The sequence below is a fragment of the Parasteatoda tepidariorum genome, chromosome 6 (assembly GCF_043381705.1).
Source record: "Parasteatoda tepidariorum isolate YZ-2023 chromosome 6, CAS_Ptep_4.0, whole genome shotgun sequence".
Lineage (NCBI taxonomy): Eukaryota > Metazoa > Arthropoda > Arachnida > Araneae > Theridiidae > Parasteatoda > Parasteatoda tepidariorum.
Genome location: NC_092209.1, coordinates 17,177,854 through 17,196,024, shown reverse-complemented (window position 1 = coordinate 17,196,024; position 18,171 = coordinate 17,177,854). Strand labels below are relative to the sequence as shown.

The window sequence follows — 18,171 nt, the reverse complement described above, 5'->3', positions numbered from 1 at the left end:
TTTTTCCTTTGAGTTTAATTTAGTAAATTTTCTTCAATCATAATTAATAGATACAAGTAAATCTTTAGGTTACTGGTTCGAAAGATCGGTGGTTTTAAGAGTAGGAACCGTGACCAAAATTTAGGCACCGGTCCTTCGAACCAGTGAAAAATCTTCTTAATTTTTTCCCTTGTCTCACGAAGGATGTACTCCTGCAAATATTTTTTGACAATAATTAAAAAAATATAAAGTTGTAATTGACAGGAGAAATCCTCTTACTGGATGACAATTTTTCATGTATACGATTGATGATTGCACAAAAAACAAAATTAGTGTTAGTTAAGTAGAAACTTGCCCAACCATTCCAACTTTTTATATCTACTGCTCTATATCCTCAGATCCTTGTTCTTATAACCTAACCACTAAATCAAACGTGTGAATGTTATAAGCACATGGCAAAGAGAACCAGGCTCCAGAGGAATCTTATCAACAGAAACTGAGTATTGTAATATTGAGCAGGTAAAATACCCTGAGAATAAATAGAAAGATGAGGCTTCTTATCTAGAAACTTGCCATAAATGAATCATAGTTTACCACGATCAAGGGCGCCGGCAGAATAATATAAAAGGGGGTGCAACCGTCTAACAAACTAGACCCCCCCCCAATTTTTCCTTTTCTTTAAATATTCTGCTATTACGTTTTTTTTTTTTTGTTATTACATATACTTTCATCTATTAATTTTTTTCAAGATTCATGTATAGAACAAAATAATAGTAACACCTGTGAAAAAATGAAAATATTTTATTAATAAGGAGTTTGGCCTGAATGACAGCTTGCATTCGACATGGGATTGACAAATAAAGATCTTGAACAAAAGTTCATTGGAATTTGCAGCCATTCCTCTTGCAGGGCTGTCTCGAGTTGAGAGAGTGTGCGTGGAGGAGGAAACCGAGCACGGACTTTTTTCTCCAAAAAAAACCCACAAAGGCTCAATGCTATTGAGATCAGGGGACTGGGGACACCACGTTAGATGGTCCACTTCATAATTATGTTAATTTAACCATGTTTGAACACAGTGAGACGTGTGAACAGAGGCGTTGTCATCTTGGAACACAGGACGCTCTCCCGGAAAGAGAGTATGCAGCATAGGGTGAAGATGATCTGCAAGAATGCTTCGGTAATGATCCCCTTTGACCACCCCCTCAAGACAACGAGAGGCTCCAATCAACGGGCAGATATAGCGCCCCACACCATCACTGAACCACCTCCATGTTTTACGGTTGGAACCAGGCAGCCAACATGAAATGCTTCTGCCGGCGTTCGCCACAGGAACACACTTCCGGTGGTCTGGAATAGTGCAAAAGAGGATTCATCAGACCAGATGACTTGTTCCCATTGCAGTTGTGTACATTGTAGGTGGTCTTGGCACCACTGTAGTCTCTTCAAAGCGTTTCGCGCTGAAACTAACGGTTTTGGAATAGCAACTCTGCCATGAATGTTAGAAGCATGCAACTCCCGTTGAATAGTTTTCATGGATACAGAGTTCTGAAGGTGGGTATTCATCTCGGATGTTATCACCGGCAGTGTTGTCTTGCGTTTTCGAGCGACTATCCTCTTCAACACTCGTCTATCATGGTCTGACAACTTCGACTTCCTGCCGCTGTTGTGCCTCGGCGAAGACACCTTATACCCAACTTTGTGTATGCCGACAGAGTCCTTGATTCAGTGGTCCTTGAAACACCTACAAGGTTCGCTGTTCTGGACACGGACGCTCCAGCCAGGCGAGCTCCGATTATCATGCCTCTTTTAAGGTCAGAGAGGTCAGACATAATCTCGTCTTGCTAGAAACAGATTTTTCTCTTGCAAATCTCACACTGCCAAATGCTAGACAGATACCTTGCCTTTCATCACCACTAGGTGGCACATTCTTGCGACACGTGCCCGCCGCTTATTGGACAGTCGAGAACGACTCCATTCTTTCACAGATGTTCCTATTATTTTTTCCTATATCTGTACATTTCTTCATTGTTTACAAGATATTTTAAAAAAATTACGAATTTCCGTGATCCGAAATGTGGAGGAATAGAGAAAATTCTTATGAATCCCTCGAATACATCGATTTAGATATTGGGGCCACACCGTTTTATCCAGCTGTAGCGGAGGCAATCAAAATTGGCCTAACTCTTCAAGCTACTACGTGCACTATTGAATGCACTTTTAGTACAATGCGACGCATAAAAACATGGAATCGGTACTACAATGTCTCACGAGAGATTAAGTAGTTTGTGCATGCTCAGTGTGCATAAGAAAAGAATCAAAGATGACTCAGAATTCATTGAAAATGTTATAAGCAGATTTGGACAGCTAACAGGACTATTACAATTCTTGTTTGATTAAACAATTTTTAATTGTTATGAATCAATAATTGCTTAACTATTTCCTTTTGAATAAAAATATTTTTAATAAAAAAAATTTTATACTCTTTAATTGTTTAAAAAAAGCCAGGGAGGTGCAAGTGCACCCCCTTGCACCCCGCTGCCGGCACCCTTGACCACGATATTACTTTTGGCATCCACTATCCCAAAACTGTGGCTTGGTACACACAACAAATGACTCTTAATTGATACATGAGAAACAGTATTTACATTCAGTCTTACATTATAGTTGGGTCTTGCAACTAAGTTTAAGGATCTGAATTGAGAATGTGTGTGTATCCATTGATTTGTTATAAGTGAGTGACCTGGTCAAGGTTTACTTAGCTTTTTGCTACCGAAGTAGATAAAATTAGTATCAAGTTCCATTGAGAATGTTTTATAAAGTTCATTGTTGGGCTTGTCAATCATATAAAATACTTGCTTCAGAACTAAAACACAAGAGCAACAGAAATAGAGCTGGTCACCAAGTCTGTTTTTGAAATTTAAAATTAAAAAACCAAATAATGACGATATCAGGAACTTTAGGTTCATCATCTGCAAAAAGACTTTTTTTCTTCTTTTTTTAATCTTGGTGGTTTAGAAAAATATATTTTTAGTAGATAAGAGCAATTTTCACCTTATAATGTTTGAAGGTAAGAAAATATAATATATTTAAAGTAATATAAAAAATATATGGAATAATTATTAAGATTGTTTCCACAAAAAGAAATGTAGGACAACTAATAGAACTGTATTCAACAGCAATAAAAGTTTTCTGAAACTAGTGCAAACATTGATATTTATACGTTCAAGTGCTATCAATTTGCAACTTAACCAGGGATGAGATTAGCCAAAATGCAAAAAAGCTCAATTTCCACGATAGTAAATTTTACGCAAGCGCAACCCTTTAATAATAAATTCCAGACAGTTTAAGGTAATAAATAATGTGTTGACATACAATTGTGTACTAATCTATTATTATATAAATGATTACATTGATACTTAACATTTAGTGAAAATAAAAATTACCAATTGAAAAAATAAAGCTGGAAATTATATTTTTCCTCAGTTCACATAAGAGACAATTATTACTTGAAAAACTACCTGGTTTAGCAAATTAAAACTACTGAGAATATACATTAATATTTCATTTCTTTTAATAAATACTGTTATGTGATTTATAGCAAATATATCAGTAATATTACTTTTTAAATTATATTGGAAAAAAAAAATTTAACAATGGACCGAATTATTATGTTCATATTATAGTCTAATCTAACTAGAGCCCTCTGAAACATATCAATAACAGTGAAGTAGAAATATATAGTAACTCCTTAACATACAAAAATTGCTATTTTAGTTTGAAAAATTACATGACAATCAGCAACTGTTTAGATAATTGTTTTTTATTTGATAAGAATTTTGCATTTTATAGCATAAATAACAGCAATTATAAATAAAATTTTGATGATGAGTTAATTAACTCTTTTTCCAAAAAAAAAAAATTTAAATTAAATCCCTTTTTAAGTGATTGCTTTTGTTTGCTATATCTTTTATGTTTGCTATATTTAGTCGTTAGTCCATCTTCAAACATCTTGTGACAAATCCTATTTTTTCTTCTTTGCAAGCACAGAATGTAAGTTTTGAATATATTCCCTTCCAGTTTCTCTGATGTTGTAACACTTACATATACTAATAATCGTCGTTAGAAAAACAGTCACCTTTATAGTAACTAATTTTAAAAAAATTTACTTCTTACAAGAATCGCGATAGTTGATCTTAAAATTGCGTGAATATGAATAACAATTATGGATTTTGAAATCACATGAATATGAAACTAGATATACGATTTTGAAAATGAGAAAATACAAACTGGGATATAGAATTTTTAAAACGCGTAAATACAAATCACGATTCATAATTTTTAGATCGCGTAAATACGAATCATGATGCGTAATTTTTAGATTGCATAAATAAGAATTATGATGCATAATTTTTAGAATGCGTGAATGCGAATCCCAATGCCTTATTTTAAAATCACGTATAAATACGAAAATCAATGTTTGATATTATAAACCGCATGAGCAAATCAAGACATTGAATTTTAAACTTGCGTGAATACGAATCGCTACATAGGTTTTTAAAAAGGCGTAAATACGAATCACAATATCGGATTTTTAAATCTCGTAAATAAGAATCGCAACGTACAATATTCAAATCGCGTGAATAAGAATCGCAACACGCAAATATGAAAAGCTATGTTTGATATTAAAATCGTGTGAATAAGAATCGAGATATTAGCAGATTCCAGGCTTGGGACCTCTAAAAGGCTTGTCAGAAGCAGCGTCGTTTGAACTACGAAAATCGGATCTATCTGGAGGGCGGGTAAAAAATTCGGAAAATCTTATCTGCTGCGTGTAAAAGGGGAGAAAATAGCTAAAATAAGTAAAAATGAGAAAGGATTGGTAGCTATGTAGTTTGAATTTTCTGTTTCTCTTTGAAAATCGGTGAATTTTCTGAAAAAGCGGAATACTTATAAAAAAAAGTGAAATTTTTAGAAAATTTGAATTTTTGATAAAAAAAGCTGAAATTCAAGAGATAAAAGCGGAAAAATCTCATCCCTGAACGTAACATAAATAGTAATTATTTTTTATTATAACTTCTTACTAACAACCTCTAAAAACAAGTAGTAACATTTACCCTGAAGCATCAATGGTTTTAATGTTTAAGTAGCTGTCTTCAGATGCACATACAAATTGATTAATACAGCCGAATGTTTCAAAATTCCACAGGAACACTGAATTATCATTGAAAGCAGACACTATGACATCTTTCTTGGACAGAAAAAACACCTATTAATGCAATAAATATATAAAACAATTAGGCCAATAAAAATTTTAACACGAGAAGCACTCAAATAAATTTAACATTTACCTAAATTAACCTTAAAATTATGTTTTAAGGTAAATTTCTGCAAATATTAGGATTAAAATCTTGCAAAACACTGAATAAAGAGTAAGTTGGATTCTTTCCAAAAAATTTCAAATTTAAGTTCTCATTTTTTTTAATGTTAAAAATAAAGAATGAAAAAAATATTCTTATTTTTTAAGACACCAATAAGACTTATTTTGTGAAAGATATCGCAAATCTGTAATGATGTTAAATTTTAACACTATTCAATCCGATCTTATAAAAAATTATTATAGAAAAAATTCTAAATAGCTGAATTATTTTTGTTAAACTAACTTTTGATAACTGATTGCATTTTCTACTTGTGGCACAGCTGTGAGGTAATGAAGTTTCACTTCTTTTTATCTGAAATCTTCAACAAATCCAGGTAGTTTTTCCCTTTTTCACATGACATGAAATAATGTAATTAGGAAACTGCAAAAATATTTTCTTTTTAGGCAAAAATATGGCACCACCATGCATCAATTATTAAATGTTTTGTTGTAATACTATATTTGCATCGATTTTTTTCTCTTCATCTAAGCTGATTTTAAAACAGCTCATTATTAGATTATAATACAGAAATGTTTTTAATTGCAACTTAAAATATTGCAATACTAGACTTTTTATTTGGGCTGGCATAGCATTCGTTAGAATGAAAAAATGTTCGAATTCTTTAAAACGTTATTCAAGTTATATTTGTAATATTTTGAAAATAAGGCTAACTATTCTGCCTATTTTTCCATTAAAAAATAATAATGAATAATTAAATTTTCTTTAAATCAAACATTTGAAAACTTAATGTGTTTTCTATTTTGAATGGTGCTTAAGTCAGTGAAGTTTCACTGTACTTTTTGGATATCTGTTATAGAAATCTATTAATGCAGTTTTTCTCCTTTCACAGGTATTAAAAAGTACTAATTAGAAAACTGAAGAAAAATTCATTTAATATTTTTTTTCAAGGCACCAAGAACATGGCACCACTTTGCATTAATAAATAAATCTCACATTGTATCACTTTGTTTCAAAAAGAATTTTTTTCATGCTATTAAGTTGATTTAAAACAGTTTCAATTTTAATTGGAAGCTACTGCTTTGTATCAAAACTTGAAATATTATAATACTTAATTTCATAATTGTACTGATATAAAATTCTTTTCAATATATTGAACAAAGGGAGATGAGATTTCACGAGGTTTAAGAGAAATGAATTTTTCTAAGATTTTTTTTTCTCCTATAGGAAATGCACAGGAAACGGAAATTTAGATTCCCCCCCCCTTAATGTGAAAAAAATTGTGACTTTGAGGTTCATCTAAATAAGTTAGACTGAACATTATACAAATATAAATGATAAAATCCTTTCAGTAACAGATGCAAAAAAAATGAGTTTTATAGTTTGCCTAAACATTTCCTGCTACTAATCTTCAGATATATTTGGCCAATTTATTAATGATCTGAATAAATTATGTTTTATTCAGTGCCATAAAACAAGCAACATTTTAGAATTAATGATGAATAAAAGTTACCTTTATTATGTCAACATTTCTTTTTAAATGTAACACTCGCTGAATTTGGAAAGTGTCCAAGTCCCACAAGATTGTCTGATCTTTGGAGCAGGATAAAACTGTTTGTCCAGTTTTATTAAAAGATATATGAATCACACAAGATGTATGATGATTAAATTCGCTCTTCACTAATTTTAGATCTGAAAATAAAATATTTAAGCATTTGTTTAATATGCATTAAATAAAAGGACATCTTTACTGGAATTCAAAACTTTATAATTAAAAAGCAATTTAACATCTAAAAACTATTTATTAAATTATAAGAATAAATATATAATTATAAGAATAACTAAATTATAAAAGTATAAACATATTTTACATCTAGTAAATGTGGCGAAAGTTTGAAAAGAATCTAAAGGCATTACAACCATGCATTTTAGAAAAAAAATGTACAAGAAATAAATAAAAAATAATAATCACAATAAATGCACATAGCTAGTTATAAAATTTCCTTTTTCCTCGACATTTTTATGAATATATTTTAAATATAAATGATAACTTTATTAATTGATTATGGAAAAAATAACTTATTTAAATTGAATAACTACTTTTGAAAAACTAAGTAGAAAGACATTTTAGAGAATGACATTTTAGAGAATTTGAGTAAATTAGCTTGAAAGTTTATAGGTGGACAATAGGACAGAAAAATTTAACTTTGCTTTTATCTGAAGGTTATCAATAGGCTAAATTCATAAAATACCGACAACCATTTGAACTGCTTCCTTTTTCGCGTCAGCACAGCTAAAATTTCAATATTATGCCTAAAGAGGCTAAGTTAGCCAGTTACTGTTTCTTTTCTTGAAACCTCCTTCCACTGTTAAAACACTCATAGAAACAGTGACACTTCCACTGTTAAAACACTCATAGAAACACTCATGGTTATCAATAGGCTAAATTCATAAAATACCGACAACCATTTGAACTGCTTCCTTTTTCGCGTCAGCACAGCTAAAATTTCAATATTATGCCTAAAGAGGCTAAGTTAGCCAGTTACTGTTTCTTTCCTTGAAACCTCCTTCCACTGTTAAAACACTCATAGATTGTAACTTTGGAACTACCCTTTCTTAGATCTCTGAACTTTACTGATAAGGTAAAAAAATAAACAAGTTTAAAATAAAATCATGCTACAAGAAATTTATTTTTTCTTCCAAGAATGCTACTTTGGAATGATGTTGGAGAGGAAAGGATGTTTGGAAGGTTGGTTTACTTAGAAAAATTGATTTTTGTTTTAAGTTTTAGAGACTATGCCCATAATAGTTTAAACATAGCAAATGTTAAAACTTAAACCAAGCATATGATTTGTAATGTTTAGTTGACTGACCAATTTCCAGTCAACGGATGTTACTAGCTGAATTCTGACATTTGCTTACATTTGGGCTCTATTCACTCCTGTTTCGGCAAATGTGTGGTTTGTCGTTTGCCACTGGGGATGGAGTTGTCGGCTGCTGCATCTCAGCTCTTTTTATGCCCTGATTAAGAATTATCATATATTTATGTATTTTAATGATTTCAATAGTTAATATTAGACATCTAGTTGCCGGCACCAATGGTATGTGAATTCAATGAGCATCAATATAGCTTTTGCTTGTACTTCAATGCTTAGCAGGCACTTGTTATTCAGTGCTTATGGCCTATTGCTAAAAATATCAAGATGTAGCTAATGTGAGTTCATGTCATCATTCATCGTCATCTTTATTTGCATAAGTTATCTTTTCGATGTTGTCATGAATAGTTAAGCATTGTGTGGAGTCTACCATTAAAGTCATGTATTGAATCTGCGTACGTGTCCTGGTCTTTATTGTGTACTGTTATTTCTGCAGTGAACTATGCACTCGTTGCATTCAAAAGAGTGTTATTCTGGTTGCATGTTTATGAAAAAAGAATGTGGCGCCCCTGAATAAAATTAGGGCATCACAGACTATAATCAATGAATAAATAGATAGCTTTGTGATGAACTTAAAATGTAAACAAGAAAAAGAGATTGCCTTTACCTGAATTTATGGACACAATTGTGCAGTCAGAGAGAGCAACTAATATATCTTGAGATTTATCACTAGTAAAAGTCAAATAAGAACTGCAATGCTTTAAATTACACAGCCAGGAGAACCTAATGAAATGGTAATAACTTTAAAATACAATTTAATGTTAGAAGAACTTCCATGATGCTTATAATTATAGCCTTATAATATATACAGAAAATAGTTAAAATTATTTGGCAATTGAAGAAACAATTTTTAGAAACTATGCAGAAAATACAAAGTACAGAGAGTGAAAAAATTGCCACCCTGAATAACTTTTGATTTAATGATCAGATCTTCATGTTCTCAGACTCAATCTTAATGGTTCAAGGGGTTGACCTCAAATATGACAATTAATTAGTGTATACAGTATTTTAAGTTATGAAATCCGACACAAAGATGTATTTTCTCTGAATAAACATACCTTTTTTTCCATGGATTCCTATTTTCGACCCCTGAAATAAAAAGGGTAGCTGCAATCTGGGTTTCAACCTAGTTGCAGCTACTGGGTTGCAATCTGTGTTTCAACCTAGTTGCAGCTACTGGGTTACAACCTGGGTTTGAAAGTTTGAATCTCTTAGTGTTAATTTTACTTTTTAGCATTAAGAGTTAATTAACATAATTACTTCTTAACTTTTACTTTTTGCGTATTTTGCCATATCACAAGAATTTACGTGGATAGCACAATATTAGTGTACAGTTATAAAATTGTTTATTCAAAGATAATTTCATGCAAAAAATACTTTTTAGTAAATATTTTTTATTATTTTATTCAATAGTAAGTAAGAAAATATTTTGAATTGTATGGTATACAATTTTTGATATCATTTGAAAGTATGTCATTTTACGTGGCAAAATCAAAATTTAAAAGAGTTATATATATGTATATATTTGTAATGTTTGAGGTCAACCTCTCGAACCATTAAAATTAAGTTCTAGGACCTGAAGATCTGATTATAAGATCAAAATTTCTTCAGGGTCGTCAATGTTTTCTTTTGCTCATTGTACACTAGAAACACTGGAATATTAATTTCTAAAATTTAATTTAAATTCCACAAGTAAACAAAAAAAGTATCTCTACAATTTAAAAATACTAGAACAATACTTCCATTAGAGTTACTGATAATACTTTATAAAAATATAGCAATGTTAGTTTAGCAAATGAAAATTTCATTCATTTTAAAAATATTTAATATTGTCAAAATATTTCCATGATTGTAAATATGTTTGTTTATTAAGAATTATTGGTGCAAAAGCCATGTTTGGCCATGCCGCACCTACAACTTATTTTATAAGAAACATTCTGCTATAAGTTAAAGCTAAAATGATTTGTTACAAACCAATCTCCCTCAGATAATTAATGTTATTGTGTGGTTTATGCCCAATTAATAAAGTCAATATTGTATTAAACCTACCAAAATGGCGTTGTCTCTCTGTTTTAAATTTGTTACACTTGGTTAAAATATGTTTAATAGTGAGCGGTTCCCTACAAGGAGAACATTCAGGTGCAGGTTACTATTATGTTATAGAGAATTAACCATCAATTCTTCACACAAGGTACAAAACATAAAAATTTTCAAAACAAAACACTGTTTAAAATTTTTTGTTTTTCATATTTACATTTAAATACACAAAAACTAAGATATTTACTGTTTGCAGAAAACAGGGGCACTGATATGTGAGGCTACTTTGACAAAGTGGCCTCCTTTACTTACTTTGTCAAACATTTTCATTTTTTGGCAAATTTTGTCAGGACATTCAGCATATATTTATGAAATTTTATTTTCTCTCTCTTTTTTTTGTTGAGGAAACACGAATGTAGTTAGTCAATATATTTTATAATTTACGTCATATATTCAATATTCAGCTATGTTTGCTTCAGTAAATATCACACTGTTAACTTTTGGTATGATAAATAAATTATTTGCTAAAATTCTATTGACTTTTTTACATTAAAATGATTTAACTTTGCTTGAGACAAATCTGTCTCCTTAGCTTTTAATAAACTTGGTTTTATTATCATTAGATTTTTAAAAATATGCTTGTTCATTGATATGATATTAGACAAATCATACTTAATTTTTAGCTGCCAACCGTTTTTTCTATTTTAGGAAGCTTTATCCAATGGTAGTGAAATAAAATTTCTTAACCATAACAGTGAGCCAGAAATTTTTTATATAACTTTTTTTTTCACCTAAAACCACATTAATGATTATTAGATAGTTTACATATGTTACATATATTGTATAATAATGATTAAAAACATTTTGAACCAAATTTATTAAATTAATAACAAAATATCAACAAATAAATCTTGCTACTGCTTTCAATATAAAAATAAAATCTTTCTTTCGGTTGAGATAGGAGAATTTGGCACCCATGTTATTTATAACACATATTTCTTTAGAGTAGCTCCTGGTGCTTCTTTATTATAAGTAAGAATAATTGTAGACAGTTATGATTCGGTCAAATTAGGAAATGCATTTCACAAAATGGCAATTTACCGCTCTCCTCACAAAATATAAGTTTGCATTGCCCTTGACAGAAAGACTTTTCTTTGAAGAAAGAGAATTTTATGATACAATCTATGAAAATTCTGTTTTTATTTCCTATTTTTCAAAATAAATCAAATTAAGAGTTGTTACAATAGAATGAGATAAAAAAAATGAAACAATATGTGATATACCTATTTTTCTGAAGATAAAGCAGATATATATTTCCTAGACTGTCTCCAGCAACAATTTGTGAATCTAGTTTATTCCATGCAGCATGAACAAAATTTATGGCTTTACCGTGAAATATATTACAAATTGAAAATATGGGTCTGAAAAAAAATTTTTAATTCAATTTTTTGCAAACATTGTTTTTACAAAACTTATTTTATAAAAGTACACTTAAAATTTCTATCAACAAATCTCATTTTCTAATCACAAAAAATGCAAATTGTTTGTTATAACATATAATAGTACAAATACTGAGAATTAAAAATAAGTAGCATAACAAAATTACTTTAAAATAATGCAACTTAATTTAAAATTGTAGATTGAAATTAGCAACAGGCAACGCACAGCAGAATTTTTTACTTACGGCAACACTTCACATGCTTTGAACATTATCATGCGTGGATAGTCATAGGAGAAGGTTGTATGTTATTTTCTCTCTTTATTTTCCAACTGACTAAAATTTTTTTAAGTTTGCAAGCTATATAGAGCTCCAAACTGCATTAAATACAGTGCTTAAAGTAAACTTCAGAAACTTTCAAAAATATTTTTCACTATCTAAATGTGGAAAGTATTATAGAAAGGGAAAAAAACATAGCAATAGATTCAAATACATTTGAGCAGAGAGGAGGAGCATTCGTGTTACAATTATGAATACAGCAGAAAACATTTTAATATATAATCTTTAAAAAAATAATAAAAATAATTATTTGAATTATAATAACTTAAGTCACACACATTTTAAAATTAATAAGCAATTATTTTATTTACTTATATTTGTCAAAAACGCAAAATAGGGAGAACTAGACCTAGTGGTACACAGGGCCCAATTATTGTAATGCTATTAACTTTTTTTGCTTGTTTTCCCATTAGCATGTTGCCCCACTAGTCTACAAATCATATGAAAAAATCGCATGGCACTGATAGGTGTGGCAATTTTAGTTCAGCAAGTTGGATAATTACAAAAAGTATATTATGTTATTGTAACTCTGTAATTTTTAGAATTTTAATGCATTACTTTCTATTAGAACAACGAATTTAAATTATTTTACGAGGTTAGATCTTCATTTTTTCAACAGCTATTTAAATTTACAGCTTTTTTTTCCAGCTATTTAAATTTACATGATAGGAGAAAATTTACTGAATTTTTAGTGAAACCAAGAAAATGGAATACATTTTTCTACTAGAAATGAGGAAAATTGGGTCATCAAAATAATTCAGAGAATCTTTACTACAAGCAGAGATGCCAACTGCTCCGTACATGCCAAAATAATTATAAAAACGGTAAATAACTACAAAGTAAATTTTGCAAATATTTGACTATTTCTGCTTGCTTTTTAAAAGGTATAGCATGACAAATATACCATAAAGTGGTGAATTATATAAGCCCACGAATTATTTAGAAATAGAGGTGGATAAAAATCTACTAAATTGAATTTATTAAACCAAGAATCAGAATTGATAAAGTGTCACTTCAAAATATATATTTGCTGTTCGGAGCAAGTTGGCATCTCTGCTACAAGTAGTATTATTCTAACTATTTTATAGTTATCAAATATACTCCTAATAAAAATTATTCAAAATTTATATTTTTAAAAAGTCTAAACATTATGTTTTAACAATTCAAGTTATACAAGTCTGAAGTGAACAAAACAAATTTTCAGGAAATAAAAGCTAACAAAAACTCCAGAAAAAGTACTTTAAACATTAGGTACATTAAATTCATCTTATCCACAAATATACATTTTATTTATATACTTCGAATAAATCTTGATAAATAATAGTGCATGAGGATGATATAATTCTTTTTTGTTTTTCTTCCTGTTCAAGAAATAATAGGCTTTTTATAGCACAGGCATGGCAACTGTTTGGTAGGTCTTTGTATTACTTTAATTTACTATAAATTACTAAATCATGTTTCAATTATGCAAAATATTTAGAGACTAAAACTTGTTTTAACAAAATTTAAGAAATAATTGTTTATACCTAGTAAGAATTATTATTTTATATTTTTTTACATTTGAAGACATGTATAATTTATTAATCTAAAAAAAAACTGGATTTTTAATTTTAAATGTTAAAGAAATATAATATGATTACTGTATTTTATAACATTTATCCTTCAATATTTGTGATCACAACGCTCGAATACCCCATCTGAGGAGAAGACGGGTTCCATGTCTTGACTCACCCCTTTTCCCTCTCCTCCTCTTCTCAGTTGTATGGGGATGTGCTACGATATTTCCCCCTACCATAATATTTTTTCATATTTAATTGTTAAAAATATATTTTCAAATATCTACAACACTTTCTTTTCGAACAATGTTTAATGCAGTTTTCAGTTGCTTATAGTTTCCTAGCTTAAATTTTTAAAAAATATATTTTAAAATCAGGACAGAAACTAATGAACTACCTTCTCCTACGACTATCGACACACTAATGGTGAAAATATGCAAAGTGTTGCCATAGGCACAAAGTTTTCTTCCGCCCATCTGGATCGCCAATTGTTTCTGCACATATTTTTGTTATGTGGTCTAACATACCAGATGTTGCAGATCATGTGACATGTGTATATTGGCTTCGGGACATGTAGGTACATTATTCAAGGCATTTTTTTAAAAAAATTATTATTAAAAAAATTTTTCAACTGAGCATTTTGAAAAAAAAAAATCTACATCATATATGAGAGAAAGTGAGGTTTATCTTACAAAAAAAAAAAAATCAAAACCTTTGGTTAATTCTTCAGTGAAATAAATAAAAACTGAAAAGTACTTACAACACCAGTTCCCTGTATATTAATAGTGCACACAGTTTTTTGAAGGATGCAGATTATTTTTAATTTTGCTTTCAGAAATCAAAATCAATTTAATTTTTTTTTTATATTGATTGATAATAACTTAATTATTCCTTAATACAATATATAATGAGTACAGTGAATATGAAATTATCTCAATTAAAATAGTTGTACATTTTCATGAGAGACCAAAGCATAATGCAGTTAGGAAGTTCAATAGTTTTGTAATTTGTTTGTATAAACTTTTAATATAACTTACTCAATGTTGTTTAGGCTACTTAATCTTTTAAATCGCAAGCTTTAAATGATGGTACAGATTGTCATTTTGACTTAGAAATATAGCTTAAAAGAAAGTAATAAATGGAATAAAACACTTGTTTTAAAAAAAAAATTAAATTGCTTTAATTCAAAAGTTTTTTGTTATTTTTTGAAATACACAAAAAGATGCAAAACTTTAATTTAAGCATTTTTTGCTCATAATAGGATGCTTCTAATTTGGTCATGAAATAATATCAACTAGTTCAAATAATTAGATATGACATAAAACTATCTAAGATTAATAGGAATTTCTCAAAATTTTTCAGTGTAATTAAAAACTCCACTAATGAAGGTAAATCCTGTTATATTTCAACAAAGACTATCACTTTGTAAAGTTAAATAAACAGAATTTTTTTAAAAATATTATTAAGCGTATAAAACGTTTTTTTAATATAAAGGATGCTGAGTTTCTGGAGTTTGATATTTAAGTAGCTTTTTGGAATTTACAAGTGTATGATGAATGAAAAATAAAACAAAACATAGGGCTACTTTATTTTTTATTTTTATTTTTAAATACACAGATTAAATACCATTACTCAATGTTTTGAAAGTAAATTATTGCATTTGTTTTCACACACTTAAGCAAATAGCTTCAAAAAAATTGACAAATTATCTCTCAATATCAAATCTAATCCTATATTCCCTTATGATAAAGATGCTAACAAATCGATCTTATATGATGCTACAATTGTAAAGTTAAAAAACAAAAAAAAAGGGTTTTTGAGGGAAATGTTGATGTTTAGGGGGGGGGGAGACAATGATAGAGGAGAAGCGATTATGGGGGTTTGGCGACCATACCAAGCAGGGAACAGAGCTTATATGTATTTGAAAAGAGGAAAAAATAAAGTTAGAAGGCTTACCCAGATAATGGTACAAATGACTTGTTTTGTAGAAGAATACCTTTCTTTCTGCCACCAACATCTAAGACATATGATTCCATAATTTCATATCATCTAAAATTATAGGTCAAAATATTTCAGAAATAAATAATAAACTACCTCATTAGAAACATAATTTAATTTTAGTACTTTAAGCTTTCAAATACAGTAGGGAACCGATTATCCGGAACGATCGGGGCCATCGCTATTCCGGATAACTGANTTCCGGTTTTCTGAATCGTTACAAAAATCCGTTTTTTTTATTGTTAAACCCAACTTTAAATAAAATATTAGGAAATAATCTTAAAAAGAAGAAAAAACGATGAAGTAATACAGTAATGATTATTTCTAAAATGATGGCATGGTAAACATCTTTCAGAAAAGAAAGAAAAATCCTAAAATCTAATGAGGAAAAAAAATTCTTTTTAAAAAATGGCGGGAAAATTTACCGAATTTCGTTCCGGTTTTTTGGTTTTCCGGATAACGGGTTCTGTACTGTATTACAAAATTGATGCACAAATTAGAAAATATTTTTCTTTAATTGCATCCATAATACTGTTCACAAACTACATAATTTTTGTAAGTACTATTGTTTATTACTACATCTAATTGTAAGAAATATGTTTCTTACAATTAGATGTTATTAATTAATTTTTTATTGCTTAATTAATCAATCGGTAACACACATAAAATCCCCCCGTTTTATACTTTGAACCATAAAAACATGAGATAATTTCTCTCATTTATGATAGCAAAAATCAATTAAAAAATTGTTTCTTCTTCTTTTTACAATAGATAAAATAAACCACATAATTAATTGTAAGAAATATGTTTCTTAAGAGAAAAATTAGGAATATCACATCATATTAAAAAATTTGATAAGTTAATATTAATGAGGAAGTCTTGAAAATATTCTTATGTTATACATTACTAAAATACACTTCAAAAGTATTCAAAGCAGTTGAATTTCCTAACTCAAATTGCAGTGCTATTAACTCAATAAAAATATATATAAAAATGATTTGGAAACTTCTAGGCTTCAGAACATAATTTATTCCTAATTAATTAAAACAACTTAATTTAATGAAATTAATCAGTCGCTTATGGTGGTCTTAAGACCAAGAGAGGTATTTTTCAGGGTCATAATACTAAAAATTATTGTAACACATGTGTGATTTTTTTAATCTAAGATTGTTGTAACAAAAATTACAATTAATAATAAAAAAATTAACAGGATAGTCCATTAACTTTCGTAGAGCATTGTAGTTTTTTTATTTGTTTTAATAAAATAATTATATGAAAGAAATCATTTGTAAAATACAAGTGAAATGAATTTTAGTTTCAGAAAATAAACGGCGGCATTCTTCTAAATTCAGGAACTAATTTTAAAAAGAGTCAACGATTGGCAATTTCAAAAACATATATAATTTTTCGATTAACAAAAGGACTTAGTTTAATCTAAAAATATAATTAAATAGCTTTTGTAAGAAATTGTATAGTTACACTGACTTCGTCTAATAAATAAGATTTCAATAAGACTAAAATTATTAAGATTTCAATTATTTTAGTAACTTTTTCTATAATTAATAGAAGTCAGAAATTTACAAAACAGACATTTCAAAAATTTGTAAACAGCAAATTTGTTTTTGAATTGGAAACTAGGAGCAAAAACATCGTACAGTTCAAACAGTTAAATCAGTCTTTTCAGTTTTCAACTTCAGTTAACATTTTATCATTATCAACTCAACGATACAAACTCAAATAGTTTATAAAGATCTAAAAAATCGTAAACGAGAGCATTACGATCACGAACGTACACGAACTTTGTTGTTGCCAATTTATAATGTAATAAATTGTTATAGGCATTTCACCAATAAATGCAGTTTACGCGACTTATAACAATGACGTAATGATTGTTTGATGGACTTCGTTTACGAGATCAGCGACTCTTGTACAAGTAGAACACTCTAGTCGCGGTAAAAGAACTCTTACTCGAAAAATATTGAATTAATTTTAGTTCTGATTTTAAGAGAGTGATTTTTTAGTAAAATTAATTCAGAAATTTTGACATTTTTGAGTATATATGGTTAGTGCGTCTTTTTCATTCAATTTTTTTAAAAATGCTTTCAGGAAACATCAAATGCAAATTGCAAAACTGTGTGATTTAGATTCTGTACCTATTGTTATCCTACTAACGTCAACGATTTCATCTCCTCATTTTTACCATGGTATATTTGTAATATTGTTGTTGTTCATTTTACATCGCACTAGAGCTGCACAATTTTGGCGACGGCCTGGGAAACATCCCTTAGGATGATTCGAAGACATACCATCACAATTTTTATTCTTTGCAAAGGGGATGCAACCCCCGCTTCTGTAGCCCGTCGACCTGCACGCGAATTCGAGCACTTTACGGTAGAACAGTTTAACGAGGACCGATACCGCACACCCTCGGTCCCTACGCTGATTGGTCCAAGTGGTTACCCACCAGCACACTGACCGCAGTCAGTGATGCTTGACTTAGGTAATCTGCTGGG

At 29.4% G+C, this 18,171-nt stretch overlaps 1 protein-coding gene across 9 annotated transcripts in view; it reads right to left on the bottom strand.

Annotated features, from left to right (window-relative positions):
* Nucleotides 1-17,449, bottom strand: part of LOC107453995 (TBC1 domain family member 31) — a 30,337-nt gene extending 12,888 nt beyond the window's left edge. For 3 of the 9 annotated variants that reach the window (XM_071182044.1, XM_071182042.1, XM_071182045.1), the window contains exons 1-6: nucleotides 17,144-17,292; nucleotides 15,617-15,709; nucleotides 11,611-11,748; nucleotides 8,898-9,013; nucleotides 6,868-7,046; nucleotides 5,094-5,245 (exon numbers count right to left, since the gene is read on the bottom strand). In XM_071182044.1, coding sequence (XP_071038145.1) covers nucleotides 5,094-5,245; nucleotides 6,868-7,046; nucleotides 8,898-9,013; nucleotides 11,611-11,748; nucleotides 15,617-15,696 — 665 coding nt within the window. In that variant the 5' untranslated portion in view covers nucleotides 15,697-15,709; nucleotides 17,144-17,292. Of the gene's footprint in view, nucleotides 1-5,093; nucleotides 5,246-6,867; nucleotides 7,047-8,897; nucleotides 9,014-11,610; nucleotides 11,749-15,616; nucleotides 15,710-17,137 lie in introns of all 9 variants that reach the window. The other 6 variants (XM_071182043.1, XM_071182046.1, XM_071182041.1 and 3 more) reach the window with 5 other exon arrangements.
* Between the last annotated feature and the right edge of the window lie 722 nt (nucleotides 17,450-18,171).